At 39.0% G+C, this 21,817-nt stretch overlaps 2 protein-coding genes across 2 annotated transcripts in view; one reads left to right on the forward strand and one right to left on the reverse strand.

Moving 5' to 3' along the window:
• The window catches only part of LOC308386725 (F-BAR and double SH3 domains protein 2-like), a 44,968-nt gene extending 43,660 nt beyond the window's left edge, over positions 1 to 1,308 (reverse strand). Inside the window, exon 1 of the mRNA XM_080866465.1 lies at positions 1,092 to 1,308. Within this exon, the coding sequence (XP_080722591.1) occupies positions 1,092 to 1,112 (21 nt within the window). The 5' untranslated portion in view covers positions 1,113 to 1,308. The remainder of the gene's footprint in view (positions 1 to 1,091) is intronic.
• A 4,165-nt stretch (positions 1,309 to 5,473) lies between these two features.
• Positions 5,474 to 21,281, forward strand: foxred1 (FAD-dependent oxidoreductase domain containing 1). The gene is made up of 11 exons (XM_080866388.1): positions 5,474 to 5,767; positions 6,179 to 6,399; positions 6,599 to 6,709; positions 6,985 to 7,103; positions 7,456 to 7,550; positions 9,660 to 9,761; positions 14,616 to 14,692; positions 16,361 to 16,521; positions 17,907 to 18,036; positions 18,583 to 18,687; positions 18,926 to 21,281. Exons 1-11 carry the CDS (start codon positions 5,608 to 5,610, stop codon positions 19,178 to 19,180), a joined length of 1,536 nt encoding a protein of 511 aa, XP_080722514.1. The 5' UTR covers positions 5,474 to 5,607; the 3' UTR covers positions 19,181 to 21,281.
• Positions 21,282 to 21,817: the final 536 nt, after the last annotated feature.

The following is a 21,817-nucleotide window of genomic DNA, read 5'->3' on the forward strand; positions in this document are numbered from 1 at the left end:
TCAGCAGGAAAAACACAGATTTTTACAATTACATCACCCTTCATGGGGGTCATGCAAAATGTCCAAACACATTAAAAAAATCTTTAAACGCTCCATAAAGCTCCAAATACAAAACAAAAATTAACCAAAACCTAACAGCTTTATATTTACAAAATGTCCTGTGGTTAAAAAAACTGCCCTGCTGTTGAGTCTTGTTATTGAAATATGATCCCACAAGAACATTTTTTCGCATAGAGGCCGACTTTGCAGAGATTTGTTTGCTTTCATGCTTATTTCTGTAATAAAACACTTAGAACTAATCTATACTTTAACACCTACTGAGCTGTTTTAAGCTTTAAATACACCATTTTAAGCCAACGAGTGCTTTTCTTCCGCACACAGACTTTTTGTTAGAGAGAAAAAAATTCCACAAAACTCCGTACTAGTATCTGTCAACTGACTCTCCCGGAGCTACAGGAATATTTGCATCACAGTTCTTAACTTGACTTGTAAGTTTTACAATAAGGTTAGTCCTCCTCTTAAAATCGGCACACATAAAAGCACAACTTGTATCTGCGTTGGATAAAATGAGGACCTTCTTCCAGCTTTTCACCCCCCCAACTCTGCTCCTCTTAACTAGCGGGTGGCAGCGGGACAGGAGGGAGCCAAAGTGGCATTTACTTGAACTTAAGCGTTGCTTAGCTGGATCAGTTTTGAGCCGATGTAAAACAAAATCTCCGTAATATTATTTATTTAAACAAAATAAACTTTTTCTAAGATGTGCGCACTTTTGCGGATGCATTTATTAATTTTAGCTGTCACTTTAGTAGGACTCTTTCTCCGTTCGAGAGGGAACGGGGCTATTCTCCCTTAAAAAAGTGGCACATGGGAGTCTTTTAAAATAAGTTTTCCTCTTGTGGTGGTATTTATAGAGGTAATGAAAGCAAAATCGACGTATAAGCAAACAAACAAGGACATATTTGGAGAATAAAAGGGGAGTTTCTTCATTTAAACCGGGAGAAGAGCAACAAAGCATAAATTTCCAACCATTAAATATGCACCAGTCCGTCGAAGTAACGTTAGCTCAGGGGGCTACAACGGCAAAAACTCACCTTTCTCGGCGGAGGCTGCATCCTTGTTCCTTGACATAAAAACTACGAAAGAGAAGGCGAAAGTATGTCTGAAAAAAAAGTCTATCCAAACGCTACGACCAAATGATAACGGAAGAAGAATATTTCAGCAGGCTCAAGCGGCCATGGCGAGTCCAGCAAGTAGTAAGTTGAGTCCCGTTGAAAACACTGTGGCCCCAGGGCGCAGAAAACACTGCAGCGAATCAAACCCTGCGCAATTAAGACACACTTCCCGACAAACTTTCGAAATAAGAGCCCGGTTCTGGGAAACATAGAGGCTACTTCCGTGCAGAATCTCGAAAATAAAAGCACGCTCGGTCAAAGTGTGGTTTTGAACAGATATTCTAAGGTTTTATGTAAGTTATTTTGTAACGAATTAACACATGCCTAACACATAAGGCGCGTTATACATGGGAACATGATATTTTTGTATAGATAGATAGATAGATAGATAGATAGATAGATAGATAGATAGATAGATAGATAGATAGATAGATAGATAGATAGATAGATAGATAGATAGATAGATAGATAGATAGATAGGGGTATCTATCCATTTATCTATCTAGTTATTCGTGCTTGTGCTATAAAAAAATTTCTGCAATAAATAATTCTTAAAAATAATACTACAGTTTGTACTCTAACTATTATTATACTTAATAATAAGATTACAAGCATATAATTATATATTTGTGTAGCAACTAGAGATGGCACGATACCACTTTTTAATGTCCAATACCGATTCCGATATCATAAATTTGGATATCTGCCGATACAGATATAAATCCGATATAGCGTATTTTGTAATCAATAAAACAGTTTTTTATAGATATCTTGCTGCATTTTGTATAAGTTCATACTCAAGTTTTAAAAAACAAGAGACTGAAGCTATTCTGTTATACCTGTATGCAAAAAATACACTCCACCCAAAACATTTTATGGTTTAGCAACACTGATCAATCTTATAAATTTAAACCTACACCATCCTCCCTATTCTGGTATTTTAAAGAGTACTTAGTGGAAATATTAAACAACCTAACTAATAGGGTTGCCGACTCCCAGCAAAAATATTAGGGAACCACCCCCGCCCTTAATCGATGTAATCAACTTTAATTTAATGCAAGTGTAAAACAAATCCACAGAAATCAATTATTTTTCTACAATATTTAAATAGATTCAACATCTTTCTTCAACAGAATTGCAGACTGCACAGATGGTACCTTCCCAAAGGAAAAAGTACTATAGCTTACTAGGGTGTATATTAGACTTATTAGTTACTATATACAATAATGGATTTCTATACATTTAATCAGATGACCACTTTTGTTGTAATATTCAGATAATTATTTATTCAAAGTTTTTGACTGACATAACAAAGAAAAATATTTCTTTGTGCCCCCCTCTCCCTGTTAATGGCCTACCTGGCCCCCAACAAAGCTTTACTAGATCCGCCCCTGCACAGTTACCAGCTGTCAGCTACTTAGAAAAGGATCCTGGTGTTATTTGTCTCTCAGAAACAGTTCATAACTTCCCTTCAACTCATTCATGTCACCTAAAAGGTAAACCTGTTTCTCCATCACCTGCTCAGCTCTGATGATTTAGTAAGGATCTTTCATCTTCATGTTTCCCTCTCACCACATATCCAAACGGATATCATCACCAGCAGCTTTTACAGCTGTGGCTCCAGCAAACCTCAGCTGTTACTAGAAAGTAATATTAAATACATTCTAACAACAGCTTGTCACGCTTAAACGTGCTGCTGTTGTTTATCCACTGGTCAAAGTGGGCGATAAACAAACAAGAAAGACGGGACTTGCGGCAGAAAAGCCGATCAGCTTATCATTGATCAGTTTCATGTTTGAAGTAATAACAGGAGAGGAAGGGAGAGAGAATGAGCGAAGTAGATGCAACCTCGCAGCAAAGACAGAATAACTCCAGCTTTGTGTCTAATCGCTTCCTTTTCACCTCAATATGGAACTCTGATGGCCAGTCCAGCTGTGGCTCAATATCTCAGTTGTTAAGCTTAACGTGGAAATACTATGCAAACATTCAGGGATGAACTTACACACTTGCTTTACTTCTATGGGATAGTTTTCGCCGAGATGAAATGCAGCGGTTAGGAAGCATGTGGCCAGGCTCCAAATGCTCCAACAGCCCGCTGACAGGTCTGGCAGACAACAGCTCTATCACGTGACAAATACTGCTCTGATGCGCTGAGCTGGGTTATGCTAAGTAGTGCGTTTTGTGAGGTGATTTTGTGATACTTCAGATCGGATTACATTTTTTTCTTTTTTTTCTCTCCGATATCTGATCCAGTAATTTAGGTCAGTATCGGATCGATACCGGATCGGTCCATCTCTAGTAGCAACAGCTGGTTTGAAGGCTCTAGAGAACTGTCTTTGTAAACTGACATTTCTTTGTAATAGCAAGGAATTAAATTTCACTTTAACTGAACTTTTCCGGTAAGGAGCTGAATTAAGGGTTCAAAAGCCAGACATTTTCCATAACGGCCTGTAAATTAGGTTTAGTATCTCTGATACTAAGAATATGGTTTCATTTAACAAGCAGCCAAAAAGCAGATTAAAGCAGAGAAGGAAAACAGTGTTGGCTTAAGGGGGGTGTCTAATTACAAAATATTCTAAAAGAATTCATGAGGAAGATAATGTTTCCATTGTTAGTCTAATTAATTTCAAGTAAAACTTTTGATAAGCTTTAATATGCTGCAAAGATATTCGCATATCCCAAAATTTGTCTTGCAGCCAATAAAAAAGATATAAGAATGCGCTCCAAGGAGAAGAAATGGATCCACTCCCCTTTCTGATTGGTCCTCTTCACTCACGTGGCAAGCCACTGCCTCTTTGACGATGAAGATCGCGCCTGCAGGATCATAAGTGCGATTTCCTGTGAAGTTTTCAAAATAAAATCATGTTTTCATGCACCACGTTTTGTAGGAGCAGCTTCAGTAATCTATGAATTTTAAAATAAGAACGAATATATAAATATATAAAAACAAATGTGGAGTAATATTTAAAAGTGATAATGTTTTAAAAAATCCACAAAAACGAAGCAAAACTTGGTATAGAAATAAAATGTGTAAGAAATATATGTTTTAAAAGCCCTCCAGCTCCTGAGTGTGAGACATTTTTTTTAAACATACACATTTTGTATTTAAAATTCTTTACCAACATACTGCGCATCAGGCTGGATTATTACCATCAATGTAGACTTTAACATAATTAAAATGTATTTAAAAAATTAAATACTGTATAGGCATGGAATGCTTCACATTAAAATTTATTTTAAGACAAAATGAGATGTGTTTCTTTCATTGAAACAGGTGTATGCCTAAATAAATTTGATAAATCTATTCAGTTATTTAGTAAATATTTTCTTTATGATTTTACATTTTTCTACACAAAAAAGCTGAAAACATAAGATTTGAAAGTTTACTGATTAAATGTATCTTAACAGTGATGACCCCAGCATGTATTTCTGAGAATCGCATTTAAGCGGTCAGTTAATTAATAGATTGATCAGAACACGATTATGCCATTGTACATTTTATATTTTACATTTTTGTGTTTTGGATCACTGACTGAATCAAAAAATTACATAAAAAATATTTCATAAGTTCTTATTAACTATCAGCAGGGGATAATTAGCTGGCATAAAAGCTATATAAAGTTTGTATATTCATGTGTGCATGGGTTCATTTAAACACTGGACACAGGAAAATGTCAGCATCATGCACATTTCCTGGATTCAGTGACTTTTTCTGCTGCAGTGTGTGGATATCAGCATCAGTTTGCTGTGGAAACGCCCTCTTTAAATAGACATCGGTTCATATTCATCTTGAATTTATTCAGTTAAATTATATTCCTTTGGACCTCCAAAATATATCACACTTTATGCCTGTGTTGTGGAGCTAAACAATGAAGCCAACAAGAAAAAAAAAAGGGTCTGCTACTGTTATTTTTTGCATCCTTTGCAAAATACATCTTGTTTCTTTTGTATATGGGGTGAAATCTGGACATATATATCTACACACATACACAAATAAAAAGTACAAATCAGATTCTCCAGTTGTGGGACAGTTTGGAAGATATGAAATTAATCCGTGTGATTTTTTTAAAAGGGGGGCAAAATAAAAGTTTTTAAAGCTATTGCACTGCCCTTACTTTAAGTACAATTCAACTTCGAGCGCTTTTTATTGTTAATGGTTGCTTAGGTGCGGATTTCTGGCTTCTGAAGTGTCAGAAAAGGTGAATGCATCACTGCTTCACACACTAATCCGCTAAATGGTCCAGATTGGTTCTTTTATTTTGAAGGACGCCTAAGTGAAACCGGTCGTGCTGCGTGTTTTTGTTAGCAGCGCTGCAAGGTTAGACCGTTAGTGCTGTTGTGATGGAGGAAGAATGAAAGTTTGCTCACGCTGCTCTTGTTTTGGTTTGCATCGTGTTTCACTTTAGCTAGCCGATTAGCTTACTGAAGCCCAGCCATGTCTGCCATGTGGCGGCGGCTGCAGGTGAAGGTGGGGCCGGCTCGTGGATTACTCACCTCCACACAGGTTACACGTCGATCCACATGGCTGAACGGACATCTGTCTCTGTGTCAAAGCTTTAGCACAGGCACATCTCTACGAAATGACTTCTTCAAAGGTGGGAGTAACCAGGACGACTGTTGTGCAACTCAGCAAACCAGCTTACATTTAAAAATACTAAAATTATCCAATGGTTTGTGTTTCTATAAATATGTGCAACTTTTAGGATCCTGCTAAACAGTTTTAATAAGCTACTAGAAGCCTGTCTGCAATTCGGTTGCATACAGTGTTTCAAATAACAACTTTTATAGTTCTTTGCACTAAACTACTAAACGATTTGGCCGAAAATTCAAAAGGAACAACCATGCATGTTAATTTGCGTTAAAGTGTTTGTAATTTATAAACTGTTTTATATGCCGTATTTGAGAGTGATAGCTAAAGTACCAGGAATCATTTTAATTTCTTAGCTGAAGGTAAACATTTGCAAGTAACCTTGAGAGAGTGTAAAGTTTGGGGTTTTGTGGCTCAGATCTGGAGACCCATATGGAAGCTATGCGGAAGAAGGCGATGGACGCGCTTCCTGGGAGCAGCTGGACTCCTCTGGAAATCAACCCCAACCTTCCTCCAGAGAGGGCGGATATCGTGATCGTGGGAGGCGGGGTGGTGGGCTGGTCCATCGCCTACTGGCTGAAACAGAAGGAGATGGTGCGCGGAGGGGTGCGGGTCCTGGTTGTGGAAAAGGACCCAACGGTGAGGGACTGAGAGATAATGAGTGTAGACTAGCAGTGTCACTTTATTCCTTTCAAAAAATTGCATGATTTAAATCTATTCAAAGTGTCAGGAGAAAGGATCATACTGTGCTCATGAGTCATGTCCTCACTGCTGTTCAAACTAATCCTCTGCCTTTTCCTCCTCATATTCATAAACTGCTCCCCCTGACTGTTCGCAGTACTCCCAGGCCTCCACAGTGCTATCTGCTGGGGGGATCCGACAGCAGTTCTCCCTGCCGGAGAACATCCACCTCTCCCTGGCCTCTGCCGACTTCATAAGGAACATCAATGTAGGTCACTGGAAATGAACAATGAGGCTTTTAATCATTAAATGTGACAGAACATGTGCTTTGTTAATATGTGAACACTTTATAGCCATGTCAGATGAGATCAAAGAGGACCTATTATACTTTTTTCTGTCATACAGTGCTGTGAAAAAATTCCCCCCCTTCCTGATTTTTCCTGTATGTCTCAGATCATCAAACAAATTTTGATATTAAATACAAAATGCAGTTAAATGTTTTATTTAAAGAGTGCAAACTGTCACACCTCTGAATCCCGTCAGGAGCATCTCGGTGTGTTGAACGAAGACCCCATAGACCTGCAGTTTAACCACTCGGGATACCTCTTCCTGGCCAGTGAGGCGGTGGCTCACATCATGGAGGAGAACTACAGCACCCAAAGGTATCAGGCTCAAGAAACCAGTGCTCATACCACAGTAAAAACCCACAGTGTGTAACGTGAAGGGCCGTGAACGGTCATTTGCCATTATTAATTTTCAGAGTTGCAGTTAATTTTAAAAATGTCCTGATATATTTACATTTTGGAAAGAAACTGAACTCATAAAACAGCCATAGGGTTTATAAATTATACATTTTTCCATTTTCTGTCCTAGAGGATTTCTGTAAGGTGCTAGAATGAATCAATAAAAACACTAAGGACATTTTTCATCTTATTCTGTGATTAGTTACATATTAGTTGCTAAGTTTGTGAGTTTTTGGGATATCAGGAAGCTAAAATTTAACTCACATTTCAGGTACGCTGGAGCCAAAGTGTCTCTTCTGTCTCCGACACAACTGAAGGAGAAGTTTCCGTGGGTAAACACAGAGGGTGTGGTTCTTGCTTCATACGGTGAGTGCAAATAAAATGTGAACTGAAGGTCTGTAATGATTATCAGCAGCCACACCAGACAAGGTCAAGAAATGTTAGCTTCTCATCACTGATCATGATTGAATGCAGCTGTTATTTTATTTTTTCTGGCATAAAAAGAATTTGTTTGGTAGCACTGATGATACTCAGAACAATTGGAAAGCCTATTTTTAAACAACAAGTCTAAGATCATTTCATAAGTAAGTCCAAGTTATTCAGATGTGTCACCACTTTACCAAGATCTGGAAAAACCAAACAGGCTCGAACGTGCTACAAACCAGAAACTGTTAGAACACAAACGCCACTGTCCATAGTAGAGGAAGTTTTACGCCACCGTGGACTGAAAGGGTGCTGACCAAGAAAGAAGCTCCTGCTTGAAACCGGACACCTTCAAGCTCAACTGAAATTTGAAATTCACCTTCTAGAGAAAAGTTTTATGGTCAGATAAAACAAAGGTTAGGCTATCTGGCCACATCTATGAAGGAGTAAAGGCGACGTATTCAAACCAAAGAACAATGTACCAACTGTGAAGCACGGTGGTGGTAGCATCACTTGGGGCTGTGTTTCTGCCAGTGGTGCTGTTTTATTACACCAACCGGATGGAATAATGAAGAACTACCTCCAAATTTTTCAACTTGAACTCAAATCAACAGTTTGATGGTTGAAACTTCGACACTGTTGGATGTTCAAACAGGAAAATGATTCCAAACATACTTCACATCTGGTTTTGGGATGGATAAAGCAGGTGAATGTTAAGCTTCTGGAAATGCCTTTCCAAAGATCAACCTCAACCTTATTGAACATTTGTGGACTGTGCTTAAAAGGCACATCTTTACTAGGAAACACACCAGAAACACTCCAGCCAGAAGCTTGTGATGGTTAAAGTACAACTTGCTAATGGATATTTAAACAGATATTAGTGGAGGTGCATGTATATATTTGAGCATGAATGCAGAGGTTTTGACCTGATGAAATCCAAAATAAATAAAAATCTGTGCACCCAATTCTTGTTTTTTAAATTTCTTAAAGGAGTGTGCTGTACATTCATCACACACTGGAAAAATAACTGTTCAAAGAAATCATTAAAAGCCCCAAATTACCATGACATTCATGCCCATGAAGAACATGTGTAAACATCTGACCACAACTGTATATTTGGCTCTGAATTTTGTTCTTATCTGTTTGTATTTAACTGAGCTGGATATCTACAGTGTGACTTTCTCTGCTGCTGTTTCGTGTTCTGCAGACTAAAGCTAAAGTGCTTTAGCTCGTGGCACCTGTAAATCCCATTAGAGTTTTTATTAACGCCTAAAGTTTTGACTTCCTCTTCTTGGAGAGAATTTCCACTAATGTTGAAAACAGTCTGCAGCTATGTCCTGGGACAACCAGTGTAACAAATACACACCAAATATATAAGTGAAAAATAGGCGCAAAAGCATTCATTAATCTGTGTTTGCACACCCAATTACATCACTGGATTCCCATCCAGGCAAAAATCCCCAACACCATCATTTGGGTCACGATTTTTAAGAAATCTGCAACACTTAAGCAGAAGATTAACTGTGATATATGAGCCTATGACACACTCTCGTTTTAAGACCTTAGAAAAACTAATCTGAGTAATGCAAAGCTGCAGCCAACAGTAATTTAACTTATCAGGGCGTCTGACAGTTCTTTCCATCTGCTAATATTAGATGATAGTGGTGTGGAGTCGCCTAATTATTCTCTGACAGCCCAGTTTTAGATCCTGATTTGTCTTCTTTTGTCACAGTCAGTAAGAAACGGAAACTATTCACATCTCAGGAGCTCCAGCAGTTCTCTCAATTATTACTATTAGTCATGGCATATTATAGTACTAATAGTATTGTAATATTCGATAAGTATTATTCCCTGAAGTCTGGCATCACTTATCGATAACCAGAAAACCAGAAATGTTATATTTCAAGTGGCTAATGGTGTTTATCAAATGAATTATTTAAAAGAGAAAATGTGCCAGTTTTAGTACTTTTATCCAGTTGTTCATGATTTCCTTGTAATATTCAGTAATCGTGCGCACCATTGTGAATGTCTGTCTGATCTTCTGTCATGCAGGGCTGGAGAATGAGGGCTGGTTTGACCCATGGACTCTGCTGAACGCCTTTAAGAGGAAGGCCATCTCCATGGGAGCCATTCAGTGCTGTGGGGAAGTCACAGGTTCGTTACAGCGTCCTGACAACTAAACAAACAAACACACACACACAGGGGAAATACGTCTGCTAAGAAGAAATTTCGCCGTGTAACTCATGACTTTTGATTTATAGTTTTTGTATAAACCGAATGTTTGTTTTTGAATTATTTTGGACAAATCAGGGTTTTCATTTGTGCGACATCAGTCTTATAAATTTGGAAAATATAAGAATAGCTATAAAATTAATAAGAATCTTCACTTATACAGAGCTTAAATTAAACAGGGTGGAAGCACTGCCTGTGGAGCAGCTGTAAGAGTGTATTTTAGGTGTTTCTAATTTAAAAAAAAAAATGAATCAGTATTAATAATATTGTTGCCATAGGCATGTAGCTGGGGACACAACCCAGTCATTTTCATTTATACTAGCAGTGTTGGAAGGTTACTTTTAAAATGTATTCCATTACAGATTACAGAATACATGCCCCAAAATGTATTCTGTAACGTATTCCGTTACGTTACTCAATGAGAGTAACGTATTCTGAATACTTTGGATTACTTAATATATTATCATGCTGTTTACAACTACGTGAATGTACTATTGCTGTGATTTATTACTATTACTGAAGGTCCGCGGCTCCGAACTGTAGTAAAGGGACCTCTGACTAATACGCAGGGTTCTGTGTCGGGCTCATAGCCAAAAAAATAGCTTTACTTTGTTGTGTGGGTCAACTCTGCTCTACAGAGAGAGGCGTTGAAAGGCTGCTCCAACTGAACTTATTGTTTCGGAGGAAAACACAACACAGTGTACAATTGAGTCTTAATAGCTTACTTACAACTGGGCTCGTCAGGCACTCTTCTTGGCTGCAGTGGTTATTAAGTGTGCCTATGCAAAGAGGCACACTTATTACTATTCGTCGGATTTATTATTCTTATTCTTATTATTTTCCTTTTTCCGCCTAAAATTTCGCCGTGTAACTCATGACTTTTGGTGTTTATTAATTCTATAGTTTTTTAAATATGAATATTTTAATGCAAGTTTTTGCCCATTGAAATGAATGGGAAGGCTTCATTTGTGGTGTGTTGGCTCCATCTTTTGGTCCCACTGAAACAAATTTCAAACTTCATTTGTGGTGTGTTGGCTCTCTCTAGTGGTATGCCGGGAGTGGTACGGCCTGTCTACCCTTATTTGGATTACCGTAATGACGACAATATCAACGGCGCGCACAGCGTCGCTGCTTTCAGTAACCATTGGAATTTTTAAGGTTGCGCGAACCATTGAATAGTTACGGTAACTGCAAGGGTGTATGCTTAGTGGAAAACTCCATATCCCACAATTCATAGCACACCTCTGCCGAGTAAAACAATGGCGGCTACCTCTTCGTTTTATATATTGCTTTTATTAGTGTTTGTAGGTCACAAAATAAACTTTTAAGATATTTTCAGGCGAGAATGTAGCTGTGTAAACTTCAAATATCTGCTCGTTTTATCAAGACATCCCATAGTAGCAACAGTTCTCTTACGATGTTGCTGCTAGCCGGCTAGCTAGCGCGGCTTCGCTCAAAAGCACCCGGGCTTGGCTTTCAGTGAGGCGACACACTCGTTTCGTTTCAGTTACAATAACTCGTACTGCGCGCTAGCTAGCACGACGGAGTTTCTATACAGCTGTGTGCGTGCTAAGTTACTGATGTTGAACTTTATTTTATTCATAAGGGTTAGTTCTTAGAGTTGCCAACCGTTCCGTACAAACGGAATCGTCCCGCATTCAGAGAAAATATTATGCGTTTCGTATTGAGCTGAAAAAGAAACGCAGTTTGTCCCGGACTTCAGGTAGAATGGAAAAAGACACAAAGCTGGATTTATTCTGTCGTTATGCTGCAGAGCGGAGTCTTCCTGTCATTCTCTCGCCTGTTGCAACTTCAAATATGAAACTGATCAATGATCGGCTTTTCTCTCTTGTTTGTTTATCGCGCTAAACAACAGCAGCGCGTTTAAGCTTGATCAGCTGTTGTTAGAATTCATTTGATTTTAATTTATAGTATCAGCTGATGTTTGCTGGAGCCACAGCTGTAAAAACGGCTGGTCGAAACCAGGAGATGTCCTTACTGAATCATCAGAGCTGAACTGGTGATGGAGAAACAGGTTTACCTTTTAGGTGACATGAATGAGTTGAAGGGAAGTTATGAACTGTTTCTGAGAGACAAATAACACCAGGATCCTTTTCTAAGCAGCTGACAGCTGGTAACTGGGGCACAAAGATATACTTTTCTTTCTTACTCTCATATAAAATATTTAGCTTTTATTAAATAGTTATCTGAATCTTACAACCAAAGTTTGTATAATAATACACAACACTGGCTGTAGACCATTGTTATTCATTCAGAACACTGTGTAAAAATAACAAAAACAAAAAGTGAATGCAAAAGTGCATAAATATTTATTTTACGTGTTTGATGTATGTGGCGGGGCGTGGTCTGCAGTGCCGCTGCAGGGGAGGTGGACCCACCTGAGCGGCATCTGCAATCACGTCTCTCGGGCGTAAAGTCTATGCTCTCTCGGCTGTTTTTTGGGTGTGTGTTGGGCTGTGAGTTGAAAAGCTACAGCCCTCTGTGTGGGTACACCAACCATGTGTGAAAATTGGTCCATAACGTAATGCTTCAAAGCGTGTTCATGCAAACATTGTTGGGTCTGCTGTGGTACAATGGGACTTCTGCTCATGAACCTGTGTGCACAGCGTCTTCAAATCGGGGCTGTACGAAGTCACCTCATCTTTACACAAAACTGTAAGCTGTCATTTGTGAGGCGTGAGCAGTGTTTGTTTTTACCATAGTTCATGGTGGAGAATGGCTGCTCTGCTGAGTTTTGTTCTCTGTAGCCGTATGAATGGCAAACTACACTGATTAGCAGCGGCATAGGCACACTTAAAATTTCTTCTGAAATTTTCGCTTTCTAGTTATTATATTTACATGCTTCCAGCTCCCGTCTTTGCTCGATGACAGCTCGTACTTTTCCTTTTTCTCCCTCCCTCGCTCACAGACACATAACGGGTATGGCAGTCCATTCTCCCTGCAGCACGGACTACACTGCCTATGATGCTACATTCTTTAGAGCTATACCTGTAGCATTCTGCCTATTAGCTTAGCACAGCAACAACAAAAAGGTGCTCTCTCACCGAGGAAACACGCAGAGAGAGAGCGTCACCCTGTAACCATGGCAACCGTAACGCTGCCGCCTGGAACAACAGAACATAGCTGTCAAACAAAACCCAAACAGTCCTGACCGGCGACAATATGAAACAGGGAAGTACCGCCGTGTAATCCATTTATTTCAACAAAGTAACTGTATTCTGAATACCACCTTTTTCAACGGTAACAGTAACGGAATACAGTTACTCATATTTTGTATTTTAAATACGTAAAGGCGGTACATGTATTCCGTTACTCCCCAACACTGTATACTAGCACTCTTAACAAAACAAACAGACCACAAAATCAACAGCAACCGGTCCGTTCTCTTTCCATTAATAGGGATTCACTGTCCTCGACTCACCTTGTTCTAGCATAAGTGAGACGAGTCTAAAAACTCACTATTCACCATTATGAAGTGGTGGATTTAAAAAAAAAAAAAAAACACAATCTTTTCCTAAAGCTCAGTGGGTAGTTTTTAGTGCCTAAACAGAACCAGGGGGGTGACAAAGGGGGAACAAAGTGATCCCACTGGGAAGTGAAACGCTGTCTCCTTGCTTTTAAATCTGGAGCGTATTCCCCCCCTCAAAAAAATAAATAAATAAGAAAAACAAAACAAAAAAACCCTCCAGCTGCTTAGCACAGGCTTTGTAGGTCTCTAAACCAGGACGTTTATCCCTTGGTGACTGATGTTGCCACAGCTGGAGCCTCAAGGCACCAAAGGACACCTTGTGTGTTACACAGAGATTGAGGTTGTGTTTTACAAAACTGTTATGTTACACAGGCATCTGTATAAAAAGAATTCACTCGTATCACATATTCACACAGAGCAGACCAATAAAATCAGAGGTTTTCTCTGTCTTAAGAAGAGAGGAAGTCTCTGACTCTGCTGACCTGATTTCCTCAGGCAGTTTTCTTCATGGCTTTAGAGAAATATTAATCTTACATCATTCGTTGGATGAGAGGACTGATAGAACAAGTGGAGGGACAAGATTAGGATGTAGAAATTTAAACTTTGCTTTAAAACTGTAGTTACTCACCATTTTTTGTAGTTTTAAAACATAAATAAAGTAATATGTTTATGATAGATAAGCTATGAGGCGGTAAATAAGCAATTAAAATCATCTCTATGTGCATCGTTAAAGTCATATACACATTAATGAATGATCCAACAATGTATTCTCTTTTATTCTATATAATTTAACTTTAAATGTATTTTAACGCTGTCAGCGTTAATCTCGTTAAAATGACGTTAACGCCATAAGCGCGTTAATGTGGCAAATTTCCGTTAGTGAGTTCCCATTGGCTCCACATGCCACCCTTCTTTTAATTGATTGATTGAAAAAAATGATTTTTATTTTGAAAATCTGGTGTTATTTGGCAGCCCTGAAATAATTTAGCTGATTTAAAAAAAAAGAAAGAAAAACATATCTCAGAAAACAACAACTAGTTGTTTGGCAACTCCGGGCTTCCGTACATGAGTATTTCAGTTCCTACATTCGCCTAAATAGCAAAAGGTTGGATCCCAATAGGAGACAAAAGTCCCCCGTGTTTTGTCTCAGGAAGGGTGTGAAAATCTGCCAAATCAAATATCTGCTGTGGTGACCCGTTGTGAATAAGGGAGCAGCTGAAAGTAACTTCTTCTTCTTCTTCTTTTTCTTTGTGTTGAAAATTGGTTTTAATGTGTTTCTCACACAGAATTTAAATATACGACAAGCGTGATAACGACAACTGATGGAGAAAAGCTGGATCTGAGGAGAATAAAGTCAGTCAAAGTAAGTGGAACTGCAAGTGCTGAATGTCTGTGAGATTAGCGAAGCGTATAAAGCTGTTTATTTATTATTCTGTGTGATCGCTAACATGTTAGAGAAGTCTCTGACTTGTACCTCCCTCGGTTTGGTTCACTTATGTTAATGTTTACTAAGCTTTAGAGGGGAATTCTCAGTTGCTGTGACACTTGTGCAGTGCAGTGTCTTCAACTGCTCAAGTAAAACTTTATTGTATCATTAAATATACTAAAATTATTGCGTACAAAAGCTCTGCTGATTCTCAATGAATGTGTGAAGTCTGAATAACAACAGATGGATGGCATGTTCTTCAAATCCCTTCAGACCATATATCAACTGCAATTTCTTCCCAGGTGACCTCGTCCTGTTTAATGTGTCCCACACCGCCTGATTACTGGCACTAAGTACCTCATAAATTTGTCTTGTGGTGCTTTTAATACCTTTTTTTTTTTTTTTAGAGCACTAAATCCAGGAGGGATTGTGGAGTGCAGGCAGGAAGGAGTCAGAAAGGGAAGCCATAAAACTTGTGAGCTGCATTACGTCGTTAGAAATGTGTCTTAGGACGACTAAACTGTCTGACATCTGTCCAGATGAGGAAATATTACCATCAGCATAGAGATCCTTCACTGCACAATATATTACCAAAGGATTATTATAATCTGTAGACTAATCAGTCATTAACCAACGTTTCCTGCATGTTCACTGAAGAAACCTGGAAACATATTTCCCAGAGGTCATCAAGTAGCTCTCTGCAGTTTTCTGTTACCTCAGGTGAAGGTCTTGCTCTTCCCTTAAACAATACTGCTTTGCAACAATCAGCCATTTTAAAAACTCTTCACAGCTATTGCTATTGGTGTCCTCTTGAGCAGCTGAAACAGTGCTGTCCTTTCTGGGATATTATTTTAAATAATTAGTACGGTTGTATGTTGTTTATGGAATTTTAATCTCAATTTGACAAATATTGTGTGCTAAAAAAGGATTTCTTTAACCGGCCAACCTTCACATTAGAATTATTTTGATCTGTGAAATATGCTGAGCTACTCTGCTAAGAGTCCAAGAATGAAAATATGGAATTCAAGCTCCAGCTGACTGATTGGCACGAAATACTTCTGTTAAAACTGTGCACTGAATCAGAAAAAGCACAAACGTGCATGATGGGTAGAGGAGGTAAAAGTACATAATTCTGTACTTGTCTCTCCCTGTGAAATACGGCAGCTGGACCTTTAGCTATCAACTTGAAGCAACATGTTAGATCTTTATGCACGCTTGTTTTGTGTGTGGCTAGCGAGATGCTGAAGTACAGCGACTTATGGACACCTGCAGTCATGCCGGTGTTGTGCCAAAAAATAAATAAATAAAAACACAGTCCCATTTTAACCTCTTTAACTATGCCACACAGTTTTTCCCCCTCTTTCATCTCTTTTTATGCCACATCTCCTGGTGATTAATACACGTGCAGGGCTGCCTTTCATGTGTTCCTGCTCAGACTCAAATCGGTTTGATGTTTGAAGGCTCACAGTGCCGTGAAAAAATAACTCCTCTCAAGTACGTCAAACCAAAATTAATGGGCCTGTTTTGAAAATGTAAAAGTAAAAAGTTTGTACTTCTTTTTTTTTTCCCACCTCTGATGATGGGATGTCTGCTTGTGTCGAGCAGGTGCAGATGCCACACAGCCTGGAGTACCAGCCAGTGGAGTGCGCTATTGTTGTGAATGCAGCAGGAGCCTTTTCTGGTAAACTGACCGAGATGCTGGGAATTGGCTTTGGCCCCAAGCAGTCCATCGCTGGAATCCCACTGCCTGTTGAGCCACGGAAAAGGTAGGCTATTGACTCGAGGGGCTGCTAGAGTTTTCTTTGAAAGGCAGCGCCTCATACAGCGAACCGCATCAATACCAGACAGCTTTTTTCAGACTCTGCACCCCGAAAATTGAAAAACCAACTTCATGCCGCTGCCTGTCAGCGTCTACCATCTGCAGTCTTTTCATTTTACTCTTGCTCTGCATCATTTAGACTACAGATAAAAATGAATCTAAGTAGGATACAAGCGAGTCAGTCACATAACTTTAGTCGGCATGACCTGGACTGTTTGAGTATGTATGCCATCAGACTCAAGCATTCTGTGTAAATGGTGGCTTTAGATTTAGGTAGAGCCATTGCACCCCTACTGCCAGTCCCAAACTTGGATAAATGGGTGTGTTTAATACGAAAGGACATTCACCATTAAATCAAAAAATGAGATTTCCATACCAAATCGGTCTGAGCTCGGCTTGACAAAGACCACCTCCATTGGCTTTGGCTAACAGAGTGCTGATGGAAACTGTGCTACTGTTAGCTGAGAACAAAGGATGCTCGGGATAGGGTGAGATGTAGGGAGATGATTTGCTGTGCTGAATCTTAAAGGGAGCAGTCGAAAGAAGAAAAATGTAAAGAGGGAAAGTTCGGATACTTTATAATACAGCCTGCACCCCTGATACTGCTGTACAATTATAATGTAAGGAGACGTTAGGTTTCTCTATAATTGTAAATATACAACACAGTGCAGACCGTATTATAAAAAAGCCTACCTACCTCATTTATACATTGCAATCTAAAAAAAGGAGGTTAGGCTAGTCTATAATATAACGTGTATCCTTAATAATATTGTGTAATTACAACTAAAGAAGGAAAGGTTAGTATAGTCTATAATATAGCCCACACCCTTAAAAATTCGATGTCATTAAAACAAGAGACGGATTTTTTTGATACTTTTTTCTTCTATTTCTTCTAAAACTCCCAAATGTTGCTTCCTTGCTTTCCTGCACCCACATTTTAAGTAATCATTGGGGCATGGTATTTTTAGGTATTGAAGGTTACCTGGCATGAATTCAGAAAAGCCACATGTTAAATTAAACTTTCACCTTAAGCTGTGGGCTGTGTTTTGAAAAGCTACCCATTTTTCTGCCTTATTTAAACCTCCACTAAATCTTTCCTCGTGCCACCTTGAACGGCTGTCAAACCATCACATAAACATTTTATAAGACAGAGTTTTGAGCTCTCTGGATAATTCTTTGTAGACACTTTTCCACGCAGAACAGAGTAAATGTCTGATCACGTTCATGCCAGAGAAACCTCACTTACATCTTGGCATGAAATGAAATATCAGCTGATATAATATCATACTGGATGTACGACTCTGAGCTGTTTACTTCGTCACTGTTTTTCAGGTATGTGTATGTGGTCCGCTGTCCTGATGGTCCCGGTCTAGACACTCCTTTCTTAATCGATTACTCAGGAGTTTACGTCAGGAGAGAGGGGTTAGGTGGGAACTACATCACCGGGGCCTCGCCAGAGGAGGTTGGTTTTTATCTCTGAGCTGTTTCTCCAAAAGTTGATTCTGTTCATCTGGACGTAGCGTTTTGTGGGAGAAACATTTCGTCACTCTTCCAAGTGACTTCTTCAGTCTCAGCTGACTGCAGGTTTTCCCAATCTTATAAACTAATGACTGAAACCAGCCCACTGAAGGAACAATGGGCTGGGAGGTCAGTTACTTAATCGTAATTATGCAAATTCTCATGACCATTGATCAACAACCACTGGTCAATGGCCATGAGTACCATTCACAGCGTTGTAAGACGGCGACAGATGTACCCTTAGGCCCCCTCCTCGATTCAGAGATGGTCTTTCCCTTTTCACGTAAATGGCCTCCTTGACTCCGCGCTCACACCAGCGTTTCTCCCTGGAGGAACTCAAATGCTACGTCCAGATGAACAGAATCAACTTTTGGAGATTTACTTTCCTGGATGATTGAGAATGCATCAAGACGTCTGAGCTGTTTCCTTATGTTAACATTCAACAGCTGAGCAAATCATGTCGTTGTTTGCACTGGTTGTGTGTCCTCAGGCGGCAGAGCCAGACGCCAGTAATCTAGAGGTGGAGCACAGTTTCTTTGAGGAGAATGTCTGGCCTCATTTGGCCTTTCGAGTTCCTGCTTTCGAGAAACTTAAGGTACAGTTGGGAAAGTGTGGTCACCCACGTCATGGTTACTGCCAGCATTACAGCATTATTATCAGCCAGAACTGGTTTTATTTTGAAGCTTGCAGATTAATTTTATTGTATCCATATTTTAAGTGAGTTAAATTTAAAAACTTGGTACAGAAATGGGCTTTTCCAAAACAAAACAATGATTATGATCTCTCTTTATCACTTACAATAACATAATTTGTCCTCACATTCTTCCCCTCAGGTGACCAGTGCCTGGGCAGGTTTCTATGACTACAACACCTTTGACCAGAACGCCATCATCGGTACGCACCCCCTGATCAACAACATGTACTTCGCCACGGGCTTCAGCGGCCATGGCCTGCAGCACTCGCCTGCGGTGGGTCGCGCTGTGGCGGAGCTGATTCTGGACGGAAACTATAAAACGCTGGACCTGAGCGGCTTCAGTTTCAACCGGATTCTGACGCAGGAACCAAAGCTGGAGAGGAACATCGTGTAGCTGAGCCGAACCCTGAAATCATATCTTTCACATCCTGCCGAAGCCAAATTATTATAACCTAAGTCTTATTTTTGTAGCTGGAAACATAACTTTAATGACACAAATTGATTTATAAGATCTGGGTAGTATAATTTCTACAATCCAGATAAGCAAAAGCAAAACCTCAGTGATTTAAGAAAAGGCCCGAATACGGCACATTTCCAGCCTTCAGGAGCTGCGGGAATAATGTCTCCTGACCATTTGGGACTGCAAAGAGGTCAGAGTGGACAGATGTCTCAGGTTATTATTAGACATCCTGCCAGGTAGTGACAAAATAATGAAAGGGCCTTTTAAAAGATTCGTCTTTAAAGATTTTAACACAGTTCTCACAACAGCAGGTTCAGAGAACATTTATTTGGTTCTTTAAATAAGATTTTTCATAGTGTGATCTCTCTGATGTGTCACTGAAAGACATAAATGAGTCCCGTATCTTAAAGGTATTTATATGTTGCTTTTTCTGATGTGTAGCTGACGTGTGATTTAGTTATTAAAATTAAATTATTTGGCTGTCACAGCCTCAAATCTTCACTACACAATTATCACAGCCAAATGGTGATGATAGCTGATATTGTTAATCAATTTTACAACTTTCTGTTGTAGTTTATAATCTGATAATAAGGAAAAAATGTATGTATTAGTGATCCCACTTTTTCAATTTTAAAAATTACAACAACAAAAAACAAATAAATTAGGGTATTAATGGATGTTACCAAAAATAATGAGTCAGTATGCCCTAAATTTTACTTTTTCAGCCTGGATTTTGATACATTTCTTTATTATATTTAAAGATTTTGAATTTTTTCCAATTCTCAGGCACACAAATTTTCAGAAAACACTATTTAAGATCTTAAAGACATTAAACACAAAAAAGGCAAACAGTAAAACTGTTGCTCAGACTATGTTATAAACCATAATAGTAAAAGTGTCATATTTAATATAACAACCCTGGAAATGACTTCCTACAAGATTTTGCTTCAGATTCAGAGCACCTACTCTGCTCGGGGTCTTTCATTTTGAAACTGACTGGCTCCTCTGTGCATTTCAATTTGGTAAACTATCAAGCGTTGAATTGAGTGGGCACCGTCAGCCGGTCACGTGGCCACGCCCCGCTTATTGCTGTGATGAGACCAAAGGTGTGGTGAACTGAATTATCCTTTAATTTGGACTTTTTCCGTGCATATAGAACATGTTTTAAATCAAGAGTTTAATTCTTTTAAATGATCATTTGATTTCATTTAATAATGAACCTTACTGGCAGCACCAGTATCTTTTATTAGTCTGATTTCAGAGGCAATAATGTTCCTTTCTAAAGAAATCAGCAGGAGGAACCACTGAGAATAAAGTGGAACTAAGAGATGCTTCTTCATTAGAAGACAAAAAATATGCATGGAGGTGAGCCAGCAGCTGACTCACTCCTGATACAGAGTAACAGGAATAACTTCTGCTTTCCAGATTTCCACTGAACTCGGCTGTTTGGTACCGTTACGCAGTCGGAACGTGCAAATTTAGAGTGAAACATCATCAGATGCATATGTGCTGTCCCATGCAACGGTTTAACTGTGGTACTTTTAACAGCTTTGTATACTTTTTGTGTATTTTTCTAATTTGATCAATATACTGTAATAGTGTTGTATTGATCAGTGTAATTACATTTTTATCAGTAAGACAATTTTTCAAGAAAAACGTGGAGTTGTTGCCTGACTTCCTGTTTCCTTCATTTGTTGCCGCTGCTCCTCTTTTAAATCTCCAGAAGGAATAGGCATAAAAAAGGTGCAGTGACTCATTTAACTTTAGAAAGAAGAAAAGCTAATTTTCCAAATAACTAATTAGTGACAGGATCATCGGATTATCCTGTGTAAGCTGAACTTTGCAGTTTCCATGTCTTAAAAAACATCATTAAAAAAATGTCTTTGACAATCATCTGCTTACTGAAAGTGAAAAACTATATCTGTCATACACTTAAATGTGTAAACATATATAAGGTGGTGTTATCTGCTTTCTCTCAGTATGATTTACTGTCAGAATGTTTACTCTGTATTGAATTTGTGTGATTAAAAAGCGCATAAAAGGCGGCACAGCAGGTGGTCAGTACGATCATAAATATACAGATACTGAACCTTTTCAAAATAAGACCTTATATGTAGACACTCTCAAAGCATTTCATTTCTTAAAAACATCCGCCTTACTTTCTTATCGAGCACTGCAAACAAAACAATAGTCTTTTATGCAGGAGTTCCTGGTGTTTTACACAAAACATGCAGCAGATGGCGCCATTTCAGTGGGTAATTTTAAGCTTGGAGCGTCATCGCTTCTGACATGTTTCATGCAAACTCTGTATAGATTTAGAACCCAGAGCTAGGTGATTAATTCAAGTCAGTACCACAGCTGCCACTTGTATATTTTGCCTGTGATTATCATGCGAGTTAATATTTCTTCAGGGCACACATGTAGGCAGCAGGAGCTGCGGTCTGGATGCCAGATCGGAGTCTGAACGTTTCAAAACAGACTTTTCATTTTTCATACCAAGACTGGATCTGTTTATTCTAAATATATTCAAAAATTAACCTTTCAAACTGGAAAATGTCACACTGGTGTGGA

Source organism: Rhamphochromis sp. 'chilingali', assembly GCF_963969265.1.
Source record: "Rhamphochromis sp. 'chilingali' genome assembly, chromosome: 19".
Lineage (NCBI taxonomy): Eukaryota > Metazoa > Chordata > Actinopteri > Cichliformes > Cichlidae > Rhamphochromis > Rhamphochromis sp. 'chilingali'.

Coding starts and splice junctions, on each gene's coding strand:
- foxred1 (XM_080866388.1), top strand. CDS start 5,608: ATGTCTGCCATGTGGCGGCGGCTGCAGGTGAAGGTGGGGCCGGCTCGT. Junction 7,104..7,455: donor GAGAACTACAGCACCCAAAG/GTATCAGGCTCA, acceptor CTCACATTTCAG/GTACGCTGGAGCCAAAGTGT. Junction 18,688..18,925: donor CTGCTTTCGAGAAACTTAAG/GTACAGTTGGGA, acceptor TCTTCCCCTCAG/GTGACCAGTGCCTGGGCAGG.